Here is a 24,900-nt window from a genome sequence, read left to right as displayed (position 1 = left end):
CCAGGTTCACATATTCCATCCAGGATTTTGAATTCTTCAGTGTAACCTTTACCTTAATTGTCACAGTCAAAGCAGTCTTGCAATATCACATTTTCATTCCTACAGTCCATCTTGCCAAGGCAACAATGTTTCTGTGTTTCCTCTTCTGTTGAAAGGAGCTAACTGCCAGCTATACAAACTTATTATTTAGGCACTGTGTTGTAGGGCTGGTCCCAGGAAGTACAGTACAGTGTAGTACAGTACAGTTTAGTGCAGTGCAGTGCAGTACAGTACTTAATATTGCATGTTGAGAAGGAGTTTTTGTCCATTTCCATACTGTATTTGTAAGCTAACCTAACTGGGGTAACAATTGGAGCAAGCTATTTTCCTCGGTAGCAGAATACGCTCTGTTTTGCATATTTTATCTCCATTAAACAGTTTTTATGATTTCAGAAGGGTCATTCCATATTTTAAAAGGGTAATCTTTGATGTGGTCTGATAAAAAAAGGTTGAACATTCATCTTTAGTGTCTCAGATGCTTTCTATTCAGCACTCCTATTTCCTAGAAACTACAAATCATCTTTTCAGAATACGTACAGTGATCCCTCGGTTAACGAACGCCTCGGTTAACAAAATTTTGGTTAACAAATTACCTTCCAGAAGAATCTTCAATTCGGTTAACGAACAAAAATTCGATTAACGGAATTCTTACAAAAACATTTCAACATGTTTGGGCTTGCTCTTCGGCTGGTAGATTAGTCCACCAATACAATAATCGGTTCTAGGGCTTACATTCGTATCCGTTGGAGTAAATATCATGAAGGTTGAATTAAATATTTTTCCAAGTTTTATATTAAAATTATTAGTCGTTTTAACACTTATTTAACATAATGCAGTACAGGGAACTAGTTTTTGGTGTGCCCATCAGGCACTTCACTCACCCACCAAGGCATCAGTTTGTGTCCCTGTTCAGTGGAGGAAACATCTTGCTTGTGGGTTTCGAACACAGAGTATTTTTGCTTTTTTACAGTACAATTATTGGTCATTCTGAAATTTATTTAACATATTGACAATATATAGTGCAGTGCAGTGAAGTGTTGATTTAAAGAAAATAATCTTGAATTACACCTACTGGGTAGTGAACTTAAAATTTTATTGGTGAAATGACGGCATCAAGCATGGGGTGATTTCTCCTCCATCCCCACTTCCTTCTCTTCTCCCTTCTCCACCCCCACTTCTAATTCCCATCATCATCATCAACCAGGAGCCTTCTACATACACACCTCAAAGTAAGTGGACATTAATGCATTTTGTTTTTACTTTGTATGTACTATTCGGTGAGCTGGAACCAATTACCCAATATCCCATTGAAACAATGGAATCGGTTAACGAATGACCTTCTGGAACGAATTGTGCTCGTTAACCGAGGGACCACTGTATTATAATCGGCATATGTATTGAAACTGCACATTTACTGTGTCTGACAAAACCTGGTCTTCTGATGGCACTTGTAAAGAGCTCTTATATTGACCTGGTGCTGCCCGTAATGAGCTTCAAATATCTTCTTAATCTCCCATTGTTAATAGTTTCATACCAAAATCACACAACCTGGAGCAATGCAAATGCAACAAATATTCATGTTTTAATTAGAAATAATCTAGTTCATTTAGCTATACCCTGATTAGCTTCCAATTTCCAAGGTAGTGGCTCTTTATTTGTTCTTTTGCAATGATATGGGATATACGGTACCTTCTTATTGCCGATGATATACAGGGTGACCTGTCTTTGGTAGTCATGTCTTTAGTAAACACTATAGGTCACAAATTGTAACTCCTATTTACTTCGTGCATTCAACTCTTGTTCTCACTCACAGTTCATTTAACAATACTGCGATAAAAAATATGTTTACGAAATTACCATGGTGCACAAACTCATAATTTATCAGGTTTTTAATTTTATAAGTATGTACAGTATATCACCCTCTCATATACTGTACACAATTTATATGATTGAGAGTGACGTACTGTATGTGTTGCAGATGCTACAAGACTTCAGGAAACAAGATTACCTAATACATGGAGATAAAAAACGCCTAAAAACTATCTCAGAAGGTTATAATGGCCAGATTCTCTATAATCGTTGGAAGAATGGCCAATGTCAAAATGAACTTCAACTTTCTGAATTACAGGATGGTACAGAGTCCAACTCACACACTTCTGACACAGGTTAGTTGTTCATGCATCAGTATTTTGGGGAGATAACAAAATATATATATATATATATATATGTATATATATATATATATATATATATATATATATAGTATATATATCTTGATGAAATCACACGGGAAAAAGGAAACAACGGAGCACCTTAGCTTTCGTCTTTATTCAAGACATCTTCAGAGGCAACTGGATTACATGGACAGAGAGAGGCTTAAATATACAGGGTGACCTTATAAAACATGAGGTCAGGTCATAATGATGTCATCCACTAATCCCCACACCAACACACACGTAGAGGAGCTTAAGAGAAGGGGGTGACGTGACTAGTCAGGTCAGGTCAAAAATAAGGGACCCACTAAATAACTATCATACATCTAGATCAAAGGTTTTCAAAGCATTTTTAACCTTGGGCCACTGACAAATAAATTTATGTAACATATTATCAGTTTTGAACTGACCATCACTAAGGTTTATTGATTTTAATTCCTTAATCAAACTAGCTTCAACCAGAAGTCTTTCTGTGACACAAGATGATTTAAATACTTCTAAGCTTTTTTCCCAAGCAATGGGATGATTATTATTCCTAACATGAACGAACAGGGCACTGCTTTCAGATGCTGTTTTGATATTGTACTTATGTTGTTTGATTCTGAGCTGCAGTGTTTTTCCTGTCTGTCCTACATAATTACAATTACATTTGCTACATGGAATACAATAAACACTTCCATTTACATTCAAACTTGGGCTATTTCTTATTAACATATTGGTAATGGTTGAGTCATACTTGAAAACAACATTAATATTTAGTAGCTTGAAGGACCGAACTAACGGGACAAATTCATTACGATAGGGCAGAGTCAAAATATTCTTAAGTGTAGGAATTTGCCTGGTTTGAGAGGAATGAAAGGATTTTTTAGCCCTTTTAAAACAACGATCAACAAACACAGAAGGGTACCCGAGTTTTTGTGCAATGGAACGAATGTGTTTCAATTCATCGTCAATAAATTCAGTCACAAATACGCAGACATCTTAAGAACATAGCAGAAAAAACTGACATTTTGGTAGACTCCAGGTGATTCGATAAAAAGTGTATGAAACTGTCTACCTGTGTGGGCTTTCTGTATACCTTAAATTTGTAGTTTTGGCCATTTCTCATGATAAGCATATCAAGGAATGGAAGGAATCCATTTATTTCTCTTTCAATTTTGAATGTGATACTTGGGACAATATCATTAAGCTGTTTGGAATTTTTAGACAAGCTTAATGATATTGTCTCAAGTATCACATTCAAAATTGAAAGAGAAATAAATGGATCCTTCCATTCCTTGATATGCTTATCATAAGAAATGGCCAAAACTACAAATTTAAGGTATACAGAAAGCCCACACAGGTAGACAGTTTCATACACTTTTTATCGAATCACCTGGAGTCTACCAAAATGTCAGTTTTTTCTGCTATGTTCTTAAGATGTCTGTGTATTTGTGACTGAATTTATTGACGATGAATTGAAACACATTCGTTCCATTGCACAAAAACTCGGGTACCCTTCTGTGTTTGTTGATCGTTGTTTTAAAAGGGCTAAAAAATCCTTTCATTCCTCTCAAACCAGGCAAATTCCTACACTTAAGAATATTTTGACTCTGCCCTATCGTAATGAATTTGTCCCGTTAGTTCGGTCCTTCAAGCTACTAAATATTAATGTTGTTTTCAAGTATGACTCAACCATTACCAATATGTTAATAAGAAATAGCCCAAGTTTGAATGTAAATGGAAGTGTTTATTGTATTCCATGTAGTAAATGTAATTGTAATTATGTAGGTCAGACAGGAAAACACTGCAGCTCAGAATCAAACAACATAAGTATAATATCAGAACAGCATCTGAAAGCAGTGCCTTGTTCGTTCATGTTAGGAATAATAATCATCCCATTGCTTGGGAAAAAAGCTTAGAAGTATTTAAATCATCTTGTGTCACAGAAAGACTTCTGGTTGAAGCTAGTTTGATTAAGGAATTAAAATCAATGAACCTAAGTGATGGTCAGTTCAAAACTGATATGTTACATAAATTTATTTGTCAGTGGCCCAAGGTTAAAAGTGCTTTGAAAACCTTTGATCTAGATGTATGATAGTTATTTAGTGGGTCCCTTATTTTTGACCTGACCTGACTAGTCACGTCACCCCCTTCTCTTAAGCTCGTCTACGTGTGTGTTGGTGTGGGGATTAGTGGATGACATCATTATGACCTGACCTCATGTTTAATAAGGTCACCCTGTATATTTAAGCCTCTCTCTGTCCATGTAATCCAGTTGCCTCTGAAGATGTTCCTGGAATAAGTAATGCTATGTGCTCCTCTTTCTCGCAGATTTTATCAAGATTATCTGTCCACGCTTTCATTGTGATCTACAATGAAATATATATATATATATATATATATATATATATATATATATATATATATATATATATATATATATATATATATATATATATATATATATATATATATATATATATATATATATATATATATATATAGTATATATATATATATATATATATATATATATATATATATATATATATATATATATATATATATATATATATATATATATATATATATTATAACATATATATACATATACATAAACATATATATAATATATATATATATATATATATATATATATATATATATATATATATATATATATATATATATATATATATATATATATTAGAACCTCGATAAATTGGACTAATTGGGGCAGACCCCAGTCCAGATAATGCGAAAGTCCGGAAAAAAAGAATCTTTGGGGCTTTTGACGTAACCCAGCTTTCTAGACTGTTTGTGGAAAATCAGACTGAGTCTAGTTGTTGATAACTGTTTTCACGGATATGAATGCTTCGTACTGTAAGGTGTTTACCCATAATATAATTAGTAGAAGTGCTTCTCCATGTGTACTGGGTAGGAGTGTGTCACCAACCAGGGCTGCCCAATCATACTCACCCGTGGTGAGTAAAAAATCATTACATTGAATCAGATTAAGAAAATCATGGGTCTGTCAGGCGAGTGATAATTTTGAGTCCTGTGAAAGTGAAGGAGGCCTCAAGTAGATGCTGCAATTTTGAAAGGTTTTATATTGAACAGTTCTTCAATGTGCATGAGAATGCATGAATATCGATTAATACTCCACAGCTGACTCACCGAGGCACCAGCAACATGGGGAATGATGGTGAATGGACATGTGGTAATTAATATTGTACACTATGAATAAATGTAGATTATTACATAAAAAAAAATGTCAGCCTAGGCTTTTAAATTGAACACACATTCAACCTCAGCAAAATGGTAAGATTTTAGGTAAAATAATTCAAGAGAGAAATAGATTGCAGTCATAAGACTGAGTGATTATAAACATTAATTTAGTATCTGTTTGGTTAGTCCTTAAATCTGACTTGCCGGAAACTAACTATGATCGAGTACAAGTCACAAGGGACTAAATAATCACAAATGAATAAATGATTAACTTCATTCATAAACATACTGCGAAACAAATGTAGAGTTTTTATCAATCCTCAAAGTAATAAGCAACTCAATTCAACCTACTACAGTATTATCAATTTATCGGTGATTATAATTTCATACAAAACGCACTTTTTGGCTCTTGGCTGCGGCAAAGTCTTCAATAATGTCCTGAAAGTCCAACTTTTTAACATAATCTCTTTCTATGTTGAGTAACACCAGTGACTATAGGCGACTGGCCCATCGCAGATCTTAGACAGTTTTTAATTCTTTTAAGCTTGGAAAATGACCTCTCGCCTTCACTGCTGGTACCAAGTATTGACAAATATATTTAGCTCAAAAATGCTAAAATATGCATTTGCTTATGCACATATGCAAATCCATAATTATCCCCAGCCTAATAACAACGAGTATATTTGTAAGATTTAACATGGGAAAACCGCAATAAAACAGAATAACCTAAAATTATGGATAACTTACATCTCAGCGTCTCTGCCTGTGTCAACTAAACCATTAGTTGCCGTTATCCGTAGATGGCAGCAGGCGTGATTTGTGAAGGTCGTGAGGGTAAAATAAGGCACATTATGGTGCATCAGGAAATTTAGGGGCCTATGATAAACAAGTGCCCAGGGCCTACAAAACCCTTAATCCAGCTCTGATAATAATAGGTACAGTATATAACTCCTCATGAATTCACAATATTACATGAATTTGTTAGAGCTCAACCATTTAGAGAATTCACTTTGCACTTTATGCTATGCTTCCATTATAACATAATTAATTACAGTGGGAAAGGTTACATCACTGTTCATGGATGATAGAGGGGGTTTTTAATTGTAATTATCTTTTTTCTTTCTTTTTTCTATATTTTTGCAGACTGGCTAATTGTACATGAAATTTTTGGAAATCAGGAGTCAACTACTGGAAAGAAGAATCAAGTTCTAGCTAAACAAGCACATTTTGCAATGAAAAATTCTATATCAAACCTCAAAGAACCTGTAAGTATCTTTTTATATGTTTATCCACAAATATTCAAACATCTTATTTCTTAATTTTTTTTTAGCCTTTTTATGTTGACATATTTATTGAGTGATGCAATGAATATTGTAGAATATAAACAAGAATGCCCTAGTAAAAATAAAGTTATAAAAACATTCCTTTATGAAGGCTTTATATTTATGTGTATAAATTAAAAAATATTTACTCACCCTTTCCTAAATTGAATTTATGACCTAATGACCACCATTTGGGACTGATGTTATTTCAAGCAGTTGTGTTTGAGGGTTAAAACACAGTATAATAACTCATCAATAGTACAGTAGCTGGGGGCTAATTAAAAGATTTTCCAAGCCTTTCACCTGCAGGCATTTCCCTAAAAGTGGTCTTAACCAGAAGGTTGTTGGGTCATGCCAGAGAAACATGCATGGACTACCATGAAGGTGGTGCAGTTTCCTGCAGTAGCTTGTCCTTGTTACAAAATGTCAACTTCAGCAACATACCTTGATTTACCCCAGCTGTGATCACCCAGTGTAAATTTGTCTTAATCCACCTGTTCCATTAAGTGCTATGCAATATAAGTGCTCCAGTAATTATTTTTGCACTTTCTATATTCACAGTCAGGGCTACACACTCATTGCATTTTCCTTAAAATATAACATTTATTCATAGTGGGAACCCATAATCTTTGACATTCATATTGCAAGAATTAGTTTTTGATGTATTTCATATTGAATCATACTGACAGGTCATTTATTATGAGGCCAACCAACTCATCTGGTGTCACAGGGTAGTCCAAGGTCACCATGTAACTCATCAGGTGTCACAGGGTAACCCAAGGTCACCATGTAACTCATCAGGTGTCACAGGGTAACCCAAGGTCACCATGTAACTCATCAGGTGTCACAGGGTAACCCAAGGTCACCATGTAACTCATCAGGTGTCACAGGGTAACCCAAGGTCACCATGTAACTCATCAGGTGTCACAGGGTAGGGTCACCATGTAACTCATCAGGTGTCACAGGGTAACCCAAGGTCACCATGTAACTCATCAGGTGTCACAGGGTAACCCAAGGTCACCATGTAACTCATCAGGTGTCACAGGGTAACCCAAGGTCACCATGTAACTCATCAGGTGTCACAGGGTAACCCAAGGTCACCATGTAACTTGACCTTCCTTTGCTAATGAGGAAGGATCTTCTATTTATTCATGAACAGCTGGTCTTCAGAATGATGTGCAAGTTTACTGATTTAGTTTGACTGATTTTTCAGTGTTTGGGACTGGGCCTGCACACAGTGTAACCAGTGGGAGTTATGGGGTACAGTACTCTATCTGTTTTGGAATTGAAGAATCTTTCTGGGGTTCTGACAGCAGTGAAATTGTTTTGGGTTATGTGTTTAGAACATGTTAAATTCTGGGACTGTTTGGCCTACAGTAAAATACCCATAATCCATACTCTCCTAATTCGTAATCACTCATAATTTGTATTGTTTTGCTGTTACAAAATATATGTTGCAAATTTTGTTATAGCCCCTGTACAGTATTTGGTAAAATTTTGAAATGTGAGAAACATTTTGAAATGCAGTAAAACCTCGTTTAGGCAGACCCTGCTGAGGTGGATATCTCTTGAGCCTGACAAAACTATTTCCCCAAAAATAATTAAAAAAGAAAAAAGTAGGACAAAATTTGTCCTCAGACGACATACCTGCCATGAGCCAAAATTTCAAGTGATTAAGGCATCAGCACATGGGTCACAGGTGCCCAAGAATTATCAATTGTTGTTTGTAGGAATGTTATTTCATTCACTCTAGTAATGATAAAATGTTTCTTATTATGTTATTGTAGGTAAATGCATAAAATTTGTTTATTAATGTGCCCATCACCGTTTTCAAATTAGACTACACGATATGTATTTCTCCCATGCGTATTTCGATTGTACTCCTGGCAACGGGTGAGAGTCAAGGAGTGAGTGAGTCGAGTTACCGCTAGTTGAGCGTCGTCTGCAGTTGTAACTCTCTTTGCTCCATGCCATATTTCATTGGATTTACTGTTGTTATTAGTGTATACTGATATAATAATGCTTAATAGTCATTAATCATGCCATTGTAGCCAGGTTAGATTCGGTACTGTAACCACCTGGCTACTGGGCAAGCTGTTAGGCGCTATGGTTGTTTTTCAACTCGTATTTTTGGTTAGATTTACATATTGTGAAAAAAAGTAAAAGAAATAATTGTCCTAAGGGTAAACACCTAAAGGGAATACTCATTTCTTTGCAAATGAGTTAGCTGGCTCAGTGAGGGAGTGTATGCAAATAGCGACTATGTTAAACTTTCATTTGGCTTTCATTTACTGATTTGGCAATACAGTGACCCCTCCGTTAACGAACTCAATCCGTTCCAGAAGGTTGTTCGTTAACCGAAACCATTGTTTCAATGGGTTTTTGGGTAATTGGTTCCAGCTCACCAAAAATTTCCTAAATTCAACAAAAATGGTAGAAAAGTTCACTTACTTTGAGGTGTGTATGTAGAAGGCTCCTGGATGATGATGATGATGATGGGATTTAGAATGGGGGTGGAGGAGAAGGAAGAAGAGAAGGCATTGGGGTGGAAGAAGTCACCCCATGGCGCCATTTCACCCATAAAATTTTAGCTCTCTTGGTGTAATTCAAGATTATTTTCTTTAAATCAACACTGCACTGCATTATATATTGTCAATATGTAAAATATATTTCAAAATGACCAATAATTTGCTTGGAAACACAGAAAAAAGCGTTTAGTTGAAGAGAGTCTCAAGCAAGATGTTACCTCCAGTGAAAACAGAGAGAGACTAACTCCTGTTTGCTGTGTTAAGAGGCTGGATGCCGCACATTAAACTAGTCACTTTACCTTCAATTATGTTCAATAATTGTTAAAATGACAAAAAAATTGAATATTAAACTTTTAAAACTATTGAATAGTATAAACTTCTTGATATTTACTAAAATAGTAAGGAATTTAAGCCCTAGAACCGATTAATGTATTGGCGGACTGATACTAAAGCTGGTTGCCCGGTCAGTGCAAGCGAAAACATGTTGAGGTCGGTTCGTAAGAACTTCGTTAACTGAATTTTTTTTCGTGAACCGAATTGAAGATCCTTATGGAAGGCAGTTCGTTAATCGAAATTACGTCAACCGAGGTGTTCGTTAAACGAGGGGTCACTGTACTGTACAGTATATTTTGTTGTAACTTATTTATTGGTATTATTTTTATTTATTCCTCGCATTTCCTGATACTGTATACAGTAAAGCCTCGAATAACGACGGTAATGTGTCTCCCAATATTGCAGTGTAAGGTGAGTTATCGTGTCATGAATTATTAATTCCTATTAAAATAAAGCAATAATAATGAGATGCATTCCAAAGAGTGACATTTTCATATCTTTTGTGTGACTTTTTACCCTCTTTTCCCTCAAAACAATAAAATTAATGAAAAAAGCAACTATATTCTTTAGATAGTGTTTATGAATGCACTTTGTACAATATAAATCAATAATAATTTGGTCACACAAGAGGAGATGGGACGCCATTGTTGTTTTCAGTGTTTACATCTATAATGTCAGTTATCCCTTTGAAACTGAAGAAAATAAGACCCTGGTTGTTGTTGTAGTAAAATACAGCGCCTCCCCGACTTACGACGGGGTTAAGGACCCAATTCCAGGTCATAAGTCGAAAATGCTTAAATAATACAAAGAAAATCTAAAATGGGTGTCTCTTTTTCTTCTCAGCACCACAAAACTCACTTTTAAGCTTGCCAGCCATTTTAAAGTGAATTACAAAGAAAAATTTTGTCAGTACACGGCGCAATCACTGACGTTGGGACTCGAAAATACGTAATTTGACAAAATTTTGGTACAACTGAGGCGGTCGTATGTCCGGGTGGTCGTAAGTCGAGTAGGTCGTAAATCGGGAGGAGCTGTAAATGTAAAAACATATATTAATGTTTTAATTAATGTTATTTAATGTACAGTAGAAGTAACCACTGATGGTAAATAATAAAGTGAGAGACTGATAGCGGAATGCCAATGTATACATGCACACTCAAGGAAACAGCCTCATTTATCGTATTAAGAATATTTACGAAAGATCATTTTTTTACTGAGTATGTATTTGATTGAATTAATGTTTACATATGCAAATTGAACAATACAATTTGTAACCGCTCGTTGGAGCAATTGTGGCTGTGCAGGACAATAAGACCCTCTATATTGACGTGAAGAATATTATTCGGTCGAAACCTGTTGAATACATCTCACATGTAGCACCTGCTCATACATCAGGACACACAGTTTAAATAATATGATCAATGTACAGTACATAACTACAATTATTCAAGTCGTTTCGTGTTCTCAGAGGATGCAACAGTTCACAATCACACTCACGTGTTATAGGTCTAGGGGTAGACCAATGAGGACAAAGACGATGTCCTACAGGAAATATATTGGCTGACGAGAATCAAGATGTTACCTCTACAGGAGAAGGCGATAGTCTGTCCTGAGGCTGTGTCTCATGGGCAGCTGTGGACCTGTCGAGACAATATGTTTTTCATTTCAGCCACTTAGTCAGCTATCTTAGTTGTAAACAGCCTCTTCACTCCACCTCTCTACCTCCTTCTCTTACCCCCTCTCATCTTCACTTCTTCCTCTTTCCCTCTTATTCTTTCTATTCTGCCTGTATCTTAACTTATACATGTTGCTGGTATGCACAATTGTGCATAGCTGTAACACAATTCATTAATAATATGTAGAATATTAAAACATGCAAGAGGAGACGAGACGGCATTGCTTTCTTTAGTGTTTATATCTGCAACGATGGTTCTACGTAATAAACTGAAGAAAATATGGCCTTGTTTGTAGCTGTAGTAAAATGAATGTAAAAAAAATTAATATGTATGTTTTAGGTAATATTATTTAATGTTAATAAATGGAACAATAGAAGTAGCTAACCATTAGTGGTAAAGAAATAAATCAAGACGCATTGGGAACGCCTGTGTATGCAAGTGCGTATATGTGAAAACATATCGTCATTTCTCAACATAAGAATATGAATGCAACACCTATTACTGTTCATATATGTTTTAAATAATACTTACGAAAGTGAAACAAAAATTCTACTCACCAATGGTGGTAAAGTAAAAAACATAAGAACAACCAATGATGACGAAGTCTATCAGGTTCAACTCTGGCCGAAGATGTAGCTTTCCATAACGATGTCATAGCTGTTGCTGAAAATGTCACTGAACCTGAAGGTGTTGCTGAAGCTGCTACTGATGCTGAATTTGATGGTGTAGCTGAAGTTGATGGTTTAGGCCTTCGAATAATAAAGCTGTCGAAAGAACCTTGTACAGTTGCTTTTTTTCTCATTATACATCTTTATGTTGAGGTCATTTGCATTTATTTTAATTTTAATGGTTCATTCTGTTAATAGATCCACTTCAGAAAATATGTTCATTGCTTGCTCCATATAATATCCACAGACCTCTCACCCTTTTCATATCATTTTAACACATCTAGTTTCTCGACTAAGCTTATACACTTTCTTTTAGCTTTTGAACCAGTACTACCATCACTTGCTCTCATGCTCATGTTGAGTAGGGACGCAAAAGTGCCGTAAGAACCCGAGAAAGTTTTTCTCCTTTTCCTGTTCAGATGTGTGAAAACAAAAGGCCCATCAGCTGCGGCTGTTTATACTAGTGATGCTTGAGTCACTACTCACAAGCCCGGCAGCCTCCGTGCGCAAAACGTGTTTTTGTTTTTTGGTTTGTATAATACATATCGAGATTTAGTTATTATTTACATGAAAATGTCATAATATTTTTTTTTACTCTATTTTTTTCGTAAATACAAAGAAAATAATGGTGTAAATTGAATTGGGTCCTAAAATAACCAGAGTCTCCAATATGAATCATCGTTAGTAGAACCTTCGTTATTGGAGGCTTTCCTGTACAGTAGGGTCGGAACATATTGGGAGGTAGGGTCCAAGGATTTTCGCTATATACTAAATCGCGATATATAATTACATGTAATCAATGGGAAAAATAGAGTTGGGTTCTGGAGGCCAAAAAAAATTACTAAACTTGACTTAATGAGTTTATTTTCTTACTAACTAAATCACCAATGAACACTAGACTTGGGAACACTGACTCTTTCAATATCAAGGAACACCAGACTCGGCAGCTATGCACCATCCCAGGTACACCAGACTCACCAGCTGACGCCACACTACCACCCTCGCTTGACAATCCCACACCTACATAAATGAACAAAGCAAAAATATTAGTTACAGTATTAAATTTTTTCCATTAAGCGTTCCATTCTCTTCACTTCACTTTTCACGTCACTGGCAATCCATTTTCACTCACCTTAGAAGTTGGAATCTGCAGCAGAGTCGGCTGCTGACTTGTCACTCACTCAGAAAGACTGTGCCGGCGAGCATGAATGCGTGAATGAGCAGCCACAGTGGTGCCTCAGGTGAGCAAATAACACATTTGTTTGCCATGTCGGTAAATTTGAAATATTTCCTGCCCGATTTCCCCCGCGGAATAAAAAGATTTATCGTTGTATATTGGAAAATGTCAATAATTTTGGGAGTCACGATATAAATTTTTTATATAAAAAATCGCTATATATTCCAACCCTACTGTACTTGTATTAGTAAAACAAAACAAAACAAATACTAGTACAGTACTGTATAAATAAAACTATAAAATAAAAATATAAAATATTCCAAAAGCCTAACATAGCACTAATTTATAGTGTGCTGTTGTGATTAACATCTTGACATTTAGGCAAGTGACTGGAAGAAATTGTACTTCCTTCACAATATACACACCTGTGGTGTAATGGTTGGCATCCTTGCCTCACAAGTGATTGGACCCGGATGCAATCTCTGGCAGGGTGGAACTATGGGCAAGTTTCTTTATGCCATTTTTTTCTTTTTACCAAACAGTAATTGTGGACCAGGATGTTAATTGATTTACAGATTGTATTAAAGGTTAGCCAGTGCAGTGTGTGAGTTTTCCAGTCTTAATGGATTATTCCTTGAGAGTGGGTCATACAGCTTGTTAAAATAGGGTTTGGTTGTTGTGCTGGTGATGGCATCTACAATCTATACCTTAAACAAATTCCTACCTCTATGATCCAAAGGCCAGCTTTCCTCAAACACAAGGGGTAACCATTATTTTTGTTATTGCATTCATGGAATAATCCCCCAAAAATTTGCTTTTAGCAGCTATACTTTCTTCTAGGGACCACTTTTAGTGAGTTGTTTGTACATGTAAGGTTCGGCTAATCTTTAAATTAGTCCCTATTCACTTCTGTTGAAGGTTAGTCTATGTTCTCACACCAAAAAGAGGTGATTGAATAGCACAGGTTCCTCACTTTGGTCTTAGTTATAAAATGGGATTTCAGGATCAATCATTTGTTTCCTAATGCAAGTTTTATTGTACAGTGTGAGTGGTTAATGGAATGCTACCTACATCTGGAGAATGAGCTGTATGGTACCGAGACAGCTGTCAACATGCTTGAAGTATATAAAAAGAAGAACCCGGATCATTTACCTGCTCACCGCTTATCATATTACTATTTTAAGAATTATGTCCCAGATAGTGAGGAAAATCAGCTAAAGGAACTGAAGGTAAATCTATTTATTTATCTTTGTCCTTTGCCACATTTGATGGGGAAATTGTAATATTTTTTGTTTATAAAGCATTAAGCAGAACATTATGTCAAAGGAATAAAGAAATAAACACACACACAAGCAAAAATTTTATGTAGATAGGACTGACTCCTATATGTTCTATTACAACACTGCTACCCTTTCTTTTGCTCTTGCTCTCTTTTCACGATTGAATATTACTTACAGGAAATTGCCAGAATGTGTCCAGATGATCCTCTTGTTCTGGAACTTGTTGATGTCATTCTTAAAAATAGTAAGTAATATTTCAAATTTTCACTCAAAATCATTGAAGACTCTTCTTGCTTAAGGTGTGTTTTTGGAAGCTTCTGAAATCCTATGCAGTTTATCATTTTAACATATTAACTGTTTGCCTATGGCAGTAGACTGTGCATATGCCATATATGAAGAAAAAAGGTTCAGTAAGATCTTGTATTTTGTGAGTAATATAGACTGAAAAAATTTTGCTAAAAATAACAATATACTGTACTGTAGACTGGCCACTCTATATCAACCTCTGATTTTCACATTTATAACCTTCAAATGATGCAAATTCTGCCTTTATTGACTTGCTTGTGCTTTCCGGAAACTAGTTACTTGAGGAATCAAGTATCTTAATCACACGCTGCTTATCCTGCATTGAGTACTTGGCAAACTTAACTCCCTTATGATAGTTCTGCTTCTCCTTTTCCTTATTTGGCTGCTTAGGTGAGTCTGTCCCACCAGCACCAGTAGGACCCCCAGTAGAGGTAGAGGCCAATATCTTGACTCGACAGGTGGTAGCACCACCCAAAAAAGCACACAATAGCAGCACGGGCGGTTGCTAGGATGGCACAGGCTACAACGTGATAGTTGCATTCTTGTAAACCTCTTTTACGTTCACCACCGGCAATTCAATCACCAAAACGCTTCTTGGAAACATTCCTCTTACATTGTCTTTCCATTTTCATCGCTTATACAACAAAATTGGAGAAAACAGTGAAAATCACGGAGCAATCGACAAACACCGCACAATTCAACTGATCACGTGATGTAAATAGAGAGCGCTGGTGTAAACCGTTATTAGTCCGCACTGTAAAACATTCTTTTTAGTTATTCTTTTCATACAGTATTTATGGGTAACAGCTAAATTTGCAAAAATAAAAAATTATTAAAATTTACAGCGTACCTCTCAAAAAACTCTTCACAAACAAAAGACATGAATCAATTGAACATGTGATGTCGAACGTGAACTGTAAACATTGCTTAACCCCGCGCCACGCTTAAGACGTTGAGGATGGAATTGTGTTATAGCCAACATTCGTATGCAAAAGTTCGCGTTTTACAAACAGCGTTCCCCTATTCATCAATCGCGTTACAAGCAATTCGCGTTGACAAAACACGGGTTGTAGCAGAAATGACTGTAACTGGTATGAGGGCTGTGACATCATTCAAGACGGTGACCAGCATTCAGCTTGCTGGATCTCGCTTTCAGCTGGCTGGATCTCGCGTTCGGCTGGCTGGTTCTTGCGAAATTCACGATATTTTATGCCAAATATAGACTTGGTTATATTAGGTAGGTATTGAGGGGACTCAAAATATTTACAGTGCTAATATTTATTTTTGTTTTACTTGGATTTAATTTTGAATGATTAGATTAGGGATTTGTGATGAAGAATATTTATATTATATTCAGGTTTTGTTGTGTAACTTTTAGATTACCTGTACAATATTTAAAAAACAGTAAGATTATGTTAATTCTCCTCTTTTTTTATTTAGATGACCAGATTGAATGTGAGTCACAAATCCAACAAAGAGGCAGAGACAGTTTCTTGGAAAAAGCTGATACAGTTGAAAATCATCATTGTTCACTAAATTCAAGTAAGTATTTTGTTTCACATTATTGGTTTTCTTAACAAAATTATACACTGCAGAAATAAAAAAAAAAAGAATCTCACACATTTCTATAAAATGTGTCACCTATATTAGAGAATAAAATCCATCAACATCAGGGCTACATCACGAGATTTTAAAAAGTTGCCTATACATGAGGCTGTTCAAAGTCATCCTGAATGCTAGGTATCAATATAGACAAAGTTTTACTGGATACAAATTACTTTCTGGAACCATTCCTGACTAGATACAAATGGTAAATCACCGATAACACAATTAATCATAAGAAATATAACAAAGAAAATAATTAACATAGTTATCCTGAAATTACATTTTATGGCTGAACATAGAACTAGATGGCTCAAATATAAAGCACACTGAGCTATTAGTGTAGAACCAAGAGACCTGACAATAGTACAAGGATTAATAAAAGAGATTTGATTATCATTCTGGTGTAACTGTCACCATGAAAACAACGAGTAGGACCAAAGGTTTTCCCTTATGTGGGTCGATGGAGTTTCAATTCTTTGTGATTACCAGTTGGTATTCAAATTGCCATCTCTATTCCCCTATCACATGCTTAAATGAATTCATTAATATCCATTCAACACTCATACATTTCATTCTTTTTGACAACAAATACATCCCAGTTCACAACCAGGATGTTGATTATAGGACCCTGCTGGTGGTGGAGAAAAATGAACCCAACCTAACTTCCCCCGTTTCTTTGACTTTCTTGGTGTTGTTTTAAGACATAGGTGGTCATTTGGCTAACTTTTTTAATTCTCTTAATTTATTTTAAAGTTTAATTACATTCATAAATGCTAAGAATACCGTAAGTTCCAGCCAGCAACTTTCACCACATATTTTTCGATATATACTCTTCGTTATCCAAGACTATTAGGGACCAGGGTCACGTGTATACTGTAGTACGAGTAAAGGTGAGGAATAAATAAAAATTATACTTATAAGATAAGAGAAAAAATAGCACATTGCCAGTTGGTAATACAGCTGTACTGTAGTTTCACTAATCAAGGGAGAGTGGGGCGGCTGAGATCTCCACCACCGCTCCCTCTTAGAACAGCAGCAGTGAGAGAATGATGCAGTCAACAGCGATCTTGACTTTGGAGATGACACCGACGCCATAGAGGGATTTCAAATACTCTAATCCAAGAGGCAGAAGAAGCTACAATGTGCAGAGAGGCAACTGACCAACAATTGTCCTCTTTTTCCTAAAAGAGCATGCCTAGACTTCCCTGATGCCATGGAAACCATTGACAAACATAAATAATAATAATAATAATAAACGGTTTATTAATAGTTGCAGCCGGTGGCTGAAAATATACAGACTTACATTTGATTTAGACATAATGATATAATATGCATTGAATACATTTACAGGGCTGTACAGTACATAAATCAGGAGTTGTTTATTATTTTAACAATAGATGGGATGGTGCTGTTCTTATATCTATCGGTGAGGGCTCTTATGGGCTGAATTTTGTTGTAGTGGCGGACTGCGCGAGTTGGGTGGGGGGGGGCTGCAGGTGGCAGGAGGTGGCGATGGCGAGGGTGGTGCAGTAGTCCACTGCCAAACCTTTCCAGTGCTTGGTGGTGGAGGTCACTGAGGGATGGCTACATGAGGCAGCAGCCAGACACTGGGAAGCTCAGTTTTCACTCAGAGTTTACACACAGGGATATTTTATGCTGAAGAATGATCCAGACATCCTAAGTGATTTTGTCAACAATGAACTAGTGGGAATAACTATTCAACGCCCACCATTGATATCAAACAGGACTACCATAATAATGAAAGGAATCGACCAGTTCCAAGACCCTGTAATGCTCGAACAAGTTGAGAACATTACAAGACGGCTCAGAGGCAAGTATGCAGTCATTGCTGATTGGATAGGATCTTAGGACCCACCCAGGACTCTCACTGTCACTGTCCTTGGTGCTTACCGTTATCTAAAAGTAGACATCTATCAGCCTCCATCCCGGAGATGTTACAAATGTCAGTGTTGGAGCCATGTGGCTCGTGTCTGCTCTTTTTAGAGACCGTGGTGTGGTTTCTGTGCATGACCACACACAACAAAGAACTGCAGTGAGAAGATTACTGCAGGTGAAACTGTACAAAAATGCTGCATCAATTGTAAGACTGATGGACTCCCTACATGGCACGACAACTACCCTCAAGCTCCTCCCACCCCCCTAGCAACCAAATTGCCACCTAGGCAAGTGTCAGGCAGTTCTACTGCTATAGAAGAGCCACCTAGGAACAACCCCTGGTTTACTGGCACCACCGCACATAACCGACCGGTACCAGCTGTTAGCAGCATACCCATATGGAGTGACACAGATGCAGAGCCACATCAGGAAGTTACCAACAGTCCCACTGAAGACACAAGCAATGTAGTGAACACCTGCCATGGAAAATGACAAACAACAGCTTAAAGATCAACTGGCCAAACAAAATAAAGTGATCAAAGACCTTTGCAACACAGTAAAGGGAGTGAGAACTGTGATTTTTCAGCAATGCAATAATTGTAGTAGAAAGGATTATCCGGAAATGACAGTGCCAAATGTGGAAACTCAAGATCCACCAGGAACTCGTGTCTAAGCAGAGGAAAACAGTGATACTGGTAACAGTTTTACTGATGCCTCTGTGGACATAGTCAGTGAAGATGAACAAAAACAAACAAAATGATGGTGATGTGGACTGTGACCAAAGTGTGAAAATGTCTCCCACTCAAATACAACAACTGGTGAGCAGTACATGCTCCAGAAGTGTTTAAAAAAGTTTTTTTTTTTATGGGGATTAGCCCACCCAGGCACAGGTCACTGATCCACATCGGGACCTAGTGGGCGAAAATGTAATAATAATAATAATAATAATAATAATAATAATAATAATAATAATAATAATAATAATAAAGAACCATAAAGAAATACAAATTGAAAAAAATCAAGTAAGAAACAATATATGTATGTTGTGTTGTCAATAGTAAGAGAAACAATTGAGACCCTGCAATTGTGTGTAAATTAGGCAGAAAGTCAGATTAGCAACCTGGGACTTGGTCACAATTTTTGTGATGCCATGTGGCAGCAGGGTCTACCATAGACAACACATTACGCTTCCAATATCTTCCTAGGCAGTAGTACCTTCCTGTTTGATAGCTGCCTAATACCTACTACTACCCACAAATAAAAGGCCTACTGCCTGCAGAAGGGACAAGCAGCATGGACAAGGAAAAAACAGTATCATATTGTGCCTTCAGCCTCTTTCCAAATAGCTGGATAGTACATAATGGCCAGTGTTAATACCAGACAAAGTTGTGACTGAGGACATGGATATTGTGTGTGTGTGCAGGAGTGTCTCACACCTAATGGTAAGCCCCCATCCAGTCTACCCAATTATGTGTACAGTGGTCCCTCGGTTAACGAGCACAATCCGTTCCAGCAGGTTGCTCGTTAACCGAAACCATTGTTTCAATGGGTTTTTGGGTAATTGGTTCCAGCTCACCGAAAATTGCCTAAATTCAGCAAAAAAGGTAGAAAAGTACACTTACTTTGAGGTGTGTATGTAGAAGGCTTCTGGATGATGATCATGATGGGAATTAGAATGGGGGTGGAGGAGAAGGGAGAAGAGAAGGCATTGGGGTGGAAGAGAAGTCACCCCATGGCACCATTTCACCCATAAAATTTTAGTTCTCTTGGTGTAATTCAAGATTATTTTCTTTAAATCAACACTGCACTGCATTATATATTGTCAATATGTAAAATAAATTTCAAAATGACCAATAATTTGCTTAGAAACACAGACAAAAAGCATTTAGTTGAAGAGAGTCTCAAGCAAGATGTTACCTCCACTGTTAACGAACGGTTCGATTAATGAAATTTCAGTTAACGAATTACCTCCCATAAGGATCTTCAACTCGGTTAACGAACAAAACTTCGATTAACAAAATCCTCACGACAAACACGTTTTGTTGTAAGCATCAGCTGATCAGCTGGTGGGCTAGTCTGCCAATTCAGTAATATGTTCTATGTTTACATTCGTTTCCAGTGGAGTAAATATCAAGAAATTTGTGCTCTTTAATATTTTTGCATTTTTTATATTAAAATTATTAGTCATTTTAAAATTTAGTTGACATATTGATAATATATACAGTATAGGGAACTAGTTTTTTGTGCTCCCATCAGCCACTTGACGCACCCACCAGGCATCAGTGTGGCTTTGTTTACAGTGGAGTGAACATCGATTTTGTTGGTGTCTTGAATATTTTTGCATTTTTACATTGAAATTATTGGTCATTCTGAAATTTAGTTAACATATTGATAATATATAGCGCAGTGCAGTGTTGATTTAAATAACATAATCTTGAATTACACCTAGTGAACTTAAAATTTTATTGGTGAAATTACTGCAGCAAGCATGGGTTCCCTGAAAGGTGATTTCTCCTCCATCCCCACTTCCTTCTCTTCTCCCTTCTCCTCCACCCCCACTTCTAATTCCCATCATCATCATCAACCAGGAACCTTCTACATACGCACCTCAAAGTAAGTGTACTTTACTGCATTTTTTTTTACTTTGTATGTACTTTTTTGTGAGCTGGAACCAATTACCCAATATCCCATTGAAATAATGGATTCGGTTAACGAACGACTCTGTGGAACGAATTATGTTCGTTAACCGAGGGACCACTGTACTATAATACAGGAACTGTAGTAATATGTCGGAGAAAAAGTGATAGTACTGTGCTGTAATATAATGTCATTGATATTAGCCAATACCTAACTATTGTATATGTAATATTCATCTGTGTTTCAGACTGTATTCTCTTGTGCAGGGTGTTTCTTTTCATTGCTTTGTGAAGTTTATTTTTTTATCACTAATAGTTAATTGATGGATCAGTTGTGTTTTTCTTTAACCCTTAAGCCCCGGGTTAGGGTGCCACTGGCGTGGGGGGTAAATCGAGAAAAATAAATACGTTTCCAAAAATAATTTTGGACCATTTTAAATGATAAAACGATAACAAATAAGTAAGAAAATCTATATATAGACCCTCTAGGAACTTCCCTGGCAGTGTTGAGGGAGGGATATAAGGGGACAGTGTTGTTTTGACAGCTGAGCTTGTGGTCACCTACACACTTACCAGCTATTTTTAACTTGCCTTTGTGTCTGAGATGGCCAATAATGCATATATTAACTGATCATAATACTTATTTGCAATAAATAATTCATTAGAATATTTTATTTGCATTATTGTTCATAAAAAAGTGCTCGGCAACACACGCAGTCGGCCGCCAGGCTGTCTTTGTGTTTGGTAGAGCAAGTAATGAATAAAATAATAATAATTCCACAAATAAATACATTTATAACATAATCGTAGCAGTTTTCAGTAATACTACACTACAATACAACTACACTACTTTTAGCAATAATACTTTGATACAACAGGATAAAACGAACAAACAATGGAAACGAACCAAACAAAAGTAGGTAATTACGTTCAGGCAGCTTCCCTGTGGCTGAGCGTGTGGTGTGACAGGCAAATAGTCACACTGGAACCTGATAACCCGCACTGGGCATTTAAACACTGGCAGGAAATGGCGCACGTCTTAGTACGTCACCCGGGGCGTAAGGGTTAAGTCAAGTTTAAGAAAGATAAAGTCATAGTGTACTGTACCCTATAAACATGAATCAAATTTCTTGCAGGTAAAACTGTAAGTGCCTTGGGGACGTGCCTCAACCTTGTGACTACCATGTTGGAATACAAAGAGTTTGCGTGGAAATTGCAGCCATGGCAAAGACTCTCATACATAATCCAAAGATTTTATATGGCATGGATAAGGTTTGTATTGTATTCAATATTTTTTATAGCCAAGGAAGATATTATCCATCATCTTACCTCTGACTTTTATCATTCTGTCAGTACTTCATGCAGTAGCACTTTAATCAGTCTCTTCTCTTTTTAGTGTTAAGCATGTATTGTTCTCATTGTTGTAACTGGTAGACCAAATGCCTTGCTGATGTCCACAGCTTATTTTCGTTTGTTACACTGCTTCAGCACATCCATTATTACTGCATGTCAAAATTAATAGTGTTCCTGGCTGTTTTTGATGCAGAGCCTACAAAATCACTCTTTGCACCTATCACAATAAATGCACAAGACAAAAAACTGGGTCTTAACACTTTTGGGTTTAGGGAAGTGCTCTCCAGCTACACACTTGGTCTGGACGGTCACCTCACCGCACTTGACTGCACCACATGAGAGATAATTGTACATAATGAGTCATAGCAAGCTTGCTATTTGAGATAAAAAGGTGGGGTTTGTTGCATTAGCATTATAAATAAATTATCTACAAACAGTTTTATATAAGAATTCGTGATAAAATAATTGTTTCTATACATAAACGCGAGTAGAATTTTTTTTTTTACGCTTAATGAAAATGTTTGTGCATCACTTTATACTTTTGTTATTTAATGTGATTGCAATATGAACCTTATTCCATTATAAAACATATACAGTACATGCCTAGCAAAAAATAGTTACAGAAGAAAAGGTGCAAAAAAAAAAAATTATTTCCTTAGGTAATAGAGGTTGTAATTTGTGCATTCTCATGAGTGCACCCAGGCTGATGAGTGGTGATGCCAGCATCGCTAACACAAATGGTCGTAACTTAGCGGGCATTTTGTTTTGATGTATCTCAACAGGAGAAAAACTTTCGTAGGTATCTTACGGCATTCTTGCGCCCCTATTCAACATGTGCAAGAGAGCAAGTGATGGTAGTGCTGGTTCAAAAGCTAAAAGAAAGTGTATAAGCTTAGTCGTGGAAACTAGATGTGTCAAAACAATATGAAAAGGGTGAGAGGTCTGTGGATATTTCACACTCTTCGGGGATGGCGGAATCGACAGTGAAAACCATCCGTAAGAATGGAGAAAAAATTAAAGAGCGTGCTCATTAAAGGTGCAAACTCTGAACTTTGTGATTCAGTCAGTGTCCTTTGAACCTAGACTATAAACTTTAAAGTATTCTATAAAATATAGTTTTAATGAAAAGTCACTGAATGAATGAGAACTATTAATTCACAGACACATTATAGTAGATGCCTTTGGTTTGAGTTATTTGCCCAGATGATGATTCTGGTGGATTGTATTTTTCCTTTAGTCACCAGAAGTAAGGGAACAGTTACAAAAACATTTAAATTTACAGATCTGGCTTTTTTGAGATTTTACTTTATTGGGAGGCTTTCAACCTATTCATTGGGGCTGGCCTGATTTGCAAGTGTAACCTTAGTGTGGCACTTTTGAATACATAGAAGTGAGACCAATTGGGTCAAGAGTTGCATGAGCCTAAATGTGGGGGGAAAGAATCAGCGGTAGGTCAAGAATGACATAAGGAGAGGTTATAAGAATTGACATAAGAGCTAGAAACCTTACAAGAGAGACTGCAGCACGAAGAGCTACCAATAGGAAACAGTGGCTAACCCACGCTATCTTGGAAAATAGCTGTAAAACAATAATGATGAGGTTCTGTATATGTCACATCCATAATCAACTACCAGAGGGCATAGGCAGACTTTGCCATACATAATACATCTGTAATAGAGGCTTAACACTCTTTCTTTAAGCTGAATATTTAAGGAAACTAATAATACAGGCAAATCCAAATTAGTACCACCCCATTTAGTGATGTTTCATTATAGTGCTCATTGTCCTGGAGAACAATCCTAGCTGTCCTTACAGTTGCTCAGTCAATAGGAGCGACGTTTGCATGTTTGTGGTAACACACACCGAGCCAATCAGCATTTGCTTTCTCCCATTTTGAATGCTACCCACTGATGTGTGTCTACTCCACCATGGTCTCTTAGTCGTCTTTTCATGTGTTCTATGAGTATTTTGTTTCCACAATATCTGGAAAAGGTGTCAGTGGCTTATGTGAAAAACTTGTTAAGGAAAGCATCAATTTTGGTATGAAAGGAAATGCTCTAAGACATTGAGGCTGGTGAGTGTCAGGAAAACTCATTCAAGGAAGGAAGAATTTGTTGAAGATGAGGAGCTGTTTAAGCTTGTGAGTGGAAGATCAGAATTAACACCATATTCCTCTGAGCCATTTTATTAGCTTGGAGAAGGTATGAGATTCACTGTACATATTGTGTTATTTGAACCCATTTTCTGTTGATACATTTATTGCTGGATTTGTTGGGATCACATCCTGAGCACTAAGTAGGGTATGCTCATACAGGTTGTACCTCTCTAGTCCGGCAACCTCGGGACCTGACCGGTGCCGGACCATGGAAATTCACCCTTTTCCTGGATAGATAGTGACTTGTGTTTATGCTTGGAAGCACTAGCACCACTTTCTCTGCATCATGGTCTCTTTGAAGACATATTGAAGGGTTAAATGTCATATAGTAGCTTCTCAAATTTTGCGAGTTTTTAATTCAACATATTTTATTGGAACACACACACAAAAAAAATAAATACAAATTTTGACTGTGGAAACTTGAATTTCGACGGGTTTGAACGGCTCGCCAACGTGCAGACGACGTACATAATCGTGTAAACAGCGTCATTTCTCTTATGTAC

At 36.7% G+C, this 24,900-nt stretch overlaps 1 protein-coding gene across 3 annotated transcripts in view; it reads left to right on the top strand.

The window, feature by feature from the left end:
* The window catches only part of LOC121857813, a 44,538-nt gene that overhangs the window by 8,283 nt on the left and 11,355 nt on the right, over nucleotides 1-24,900 (top strand). For 2 of the 3 annotated variants that reach the window (XM_042354056.1, XM_042354055.1), the window contains exons 5-10: nucleotides 2,018-2,204; nucleotides 6,606-6,727; nucleotides 14,210-14,395; nucleotides 14,624-14,690; nucleotides 16,193-16,294; nucleotides 22,026-22,161. In XM_042354056.1, the coding sequence (XP_042209990.1) occupies nucleotides 2,018-2,204; nucleotides 6,606-6,727; nucleotides 14,210-14,395; nucleotides 14,624-14,690; nucleotides 16,193-16,294; nucleotides 22,026-22,161 (800 nt within the window). Of the gene's footprint in view, nucleotides 1-2,017; nucleotides 2,205-6,605; nucleotides 6,728-13,010; nucleotides 13,231-14,209; nucleotides 14,396-14,623; nucleotides 14,691-16,192; nucleotides 16,295-22,025; nucleotides 22,162-24,900 lie in introns of those variants that run through there. The other variant, XM_042354057.1, reaches the window with a different exon arrangement.

The sequence above is a fragment of the Homarus americanus genome, unplaced genomic scaffold (assembly GCF_018991925.1).
Source record: "Homarus americanus isolate GMGI-L3 unplaced genomic scaffold, GMGI_Hamer_2.0 scaffold13846, whole genome shotgun sequence".
NCBI lineage: Eukaryota > Metazoa > Arthropoda > Malacostraca > Decapoda > Nephropidae > Homarus > Homarus americanus.
The sequence above is the reverse complement of the archived record's forward strand: the minus strand, read 5'-3'. Positions and strand labels throughout refer to the sequence as shown.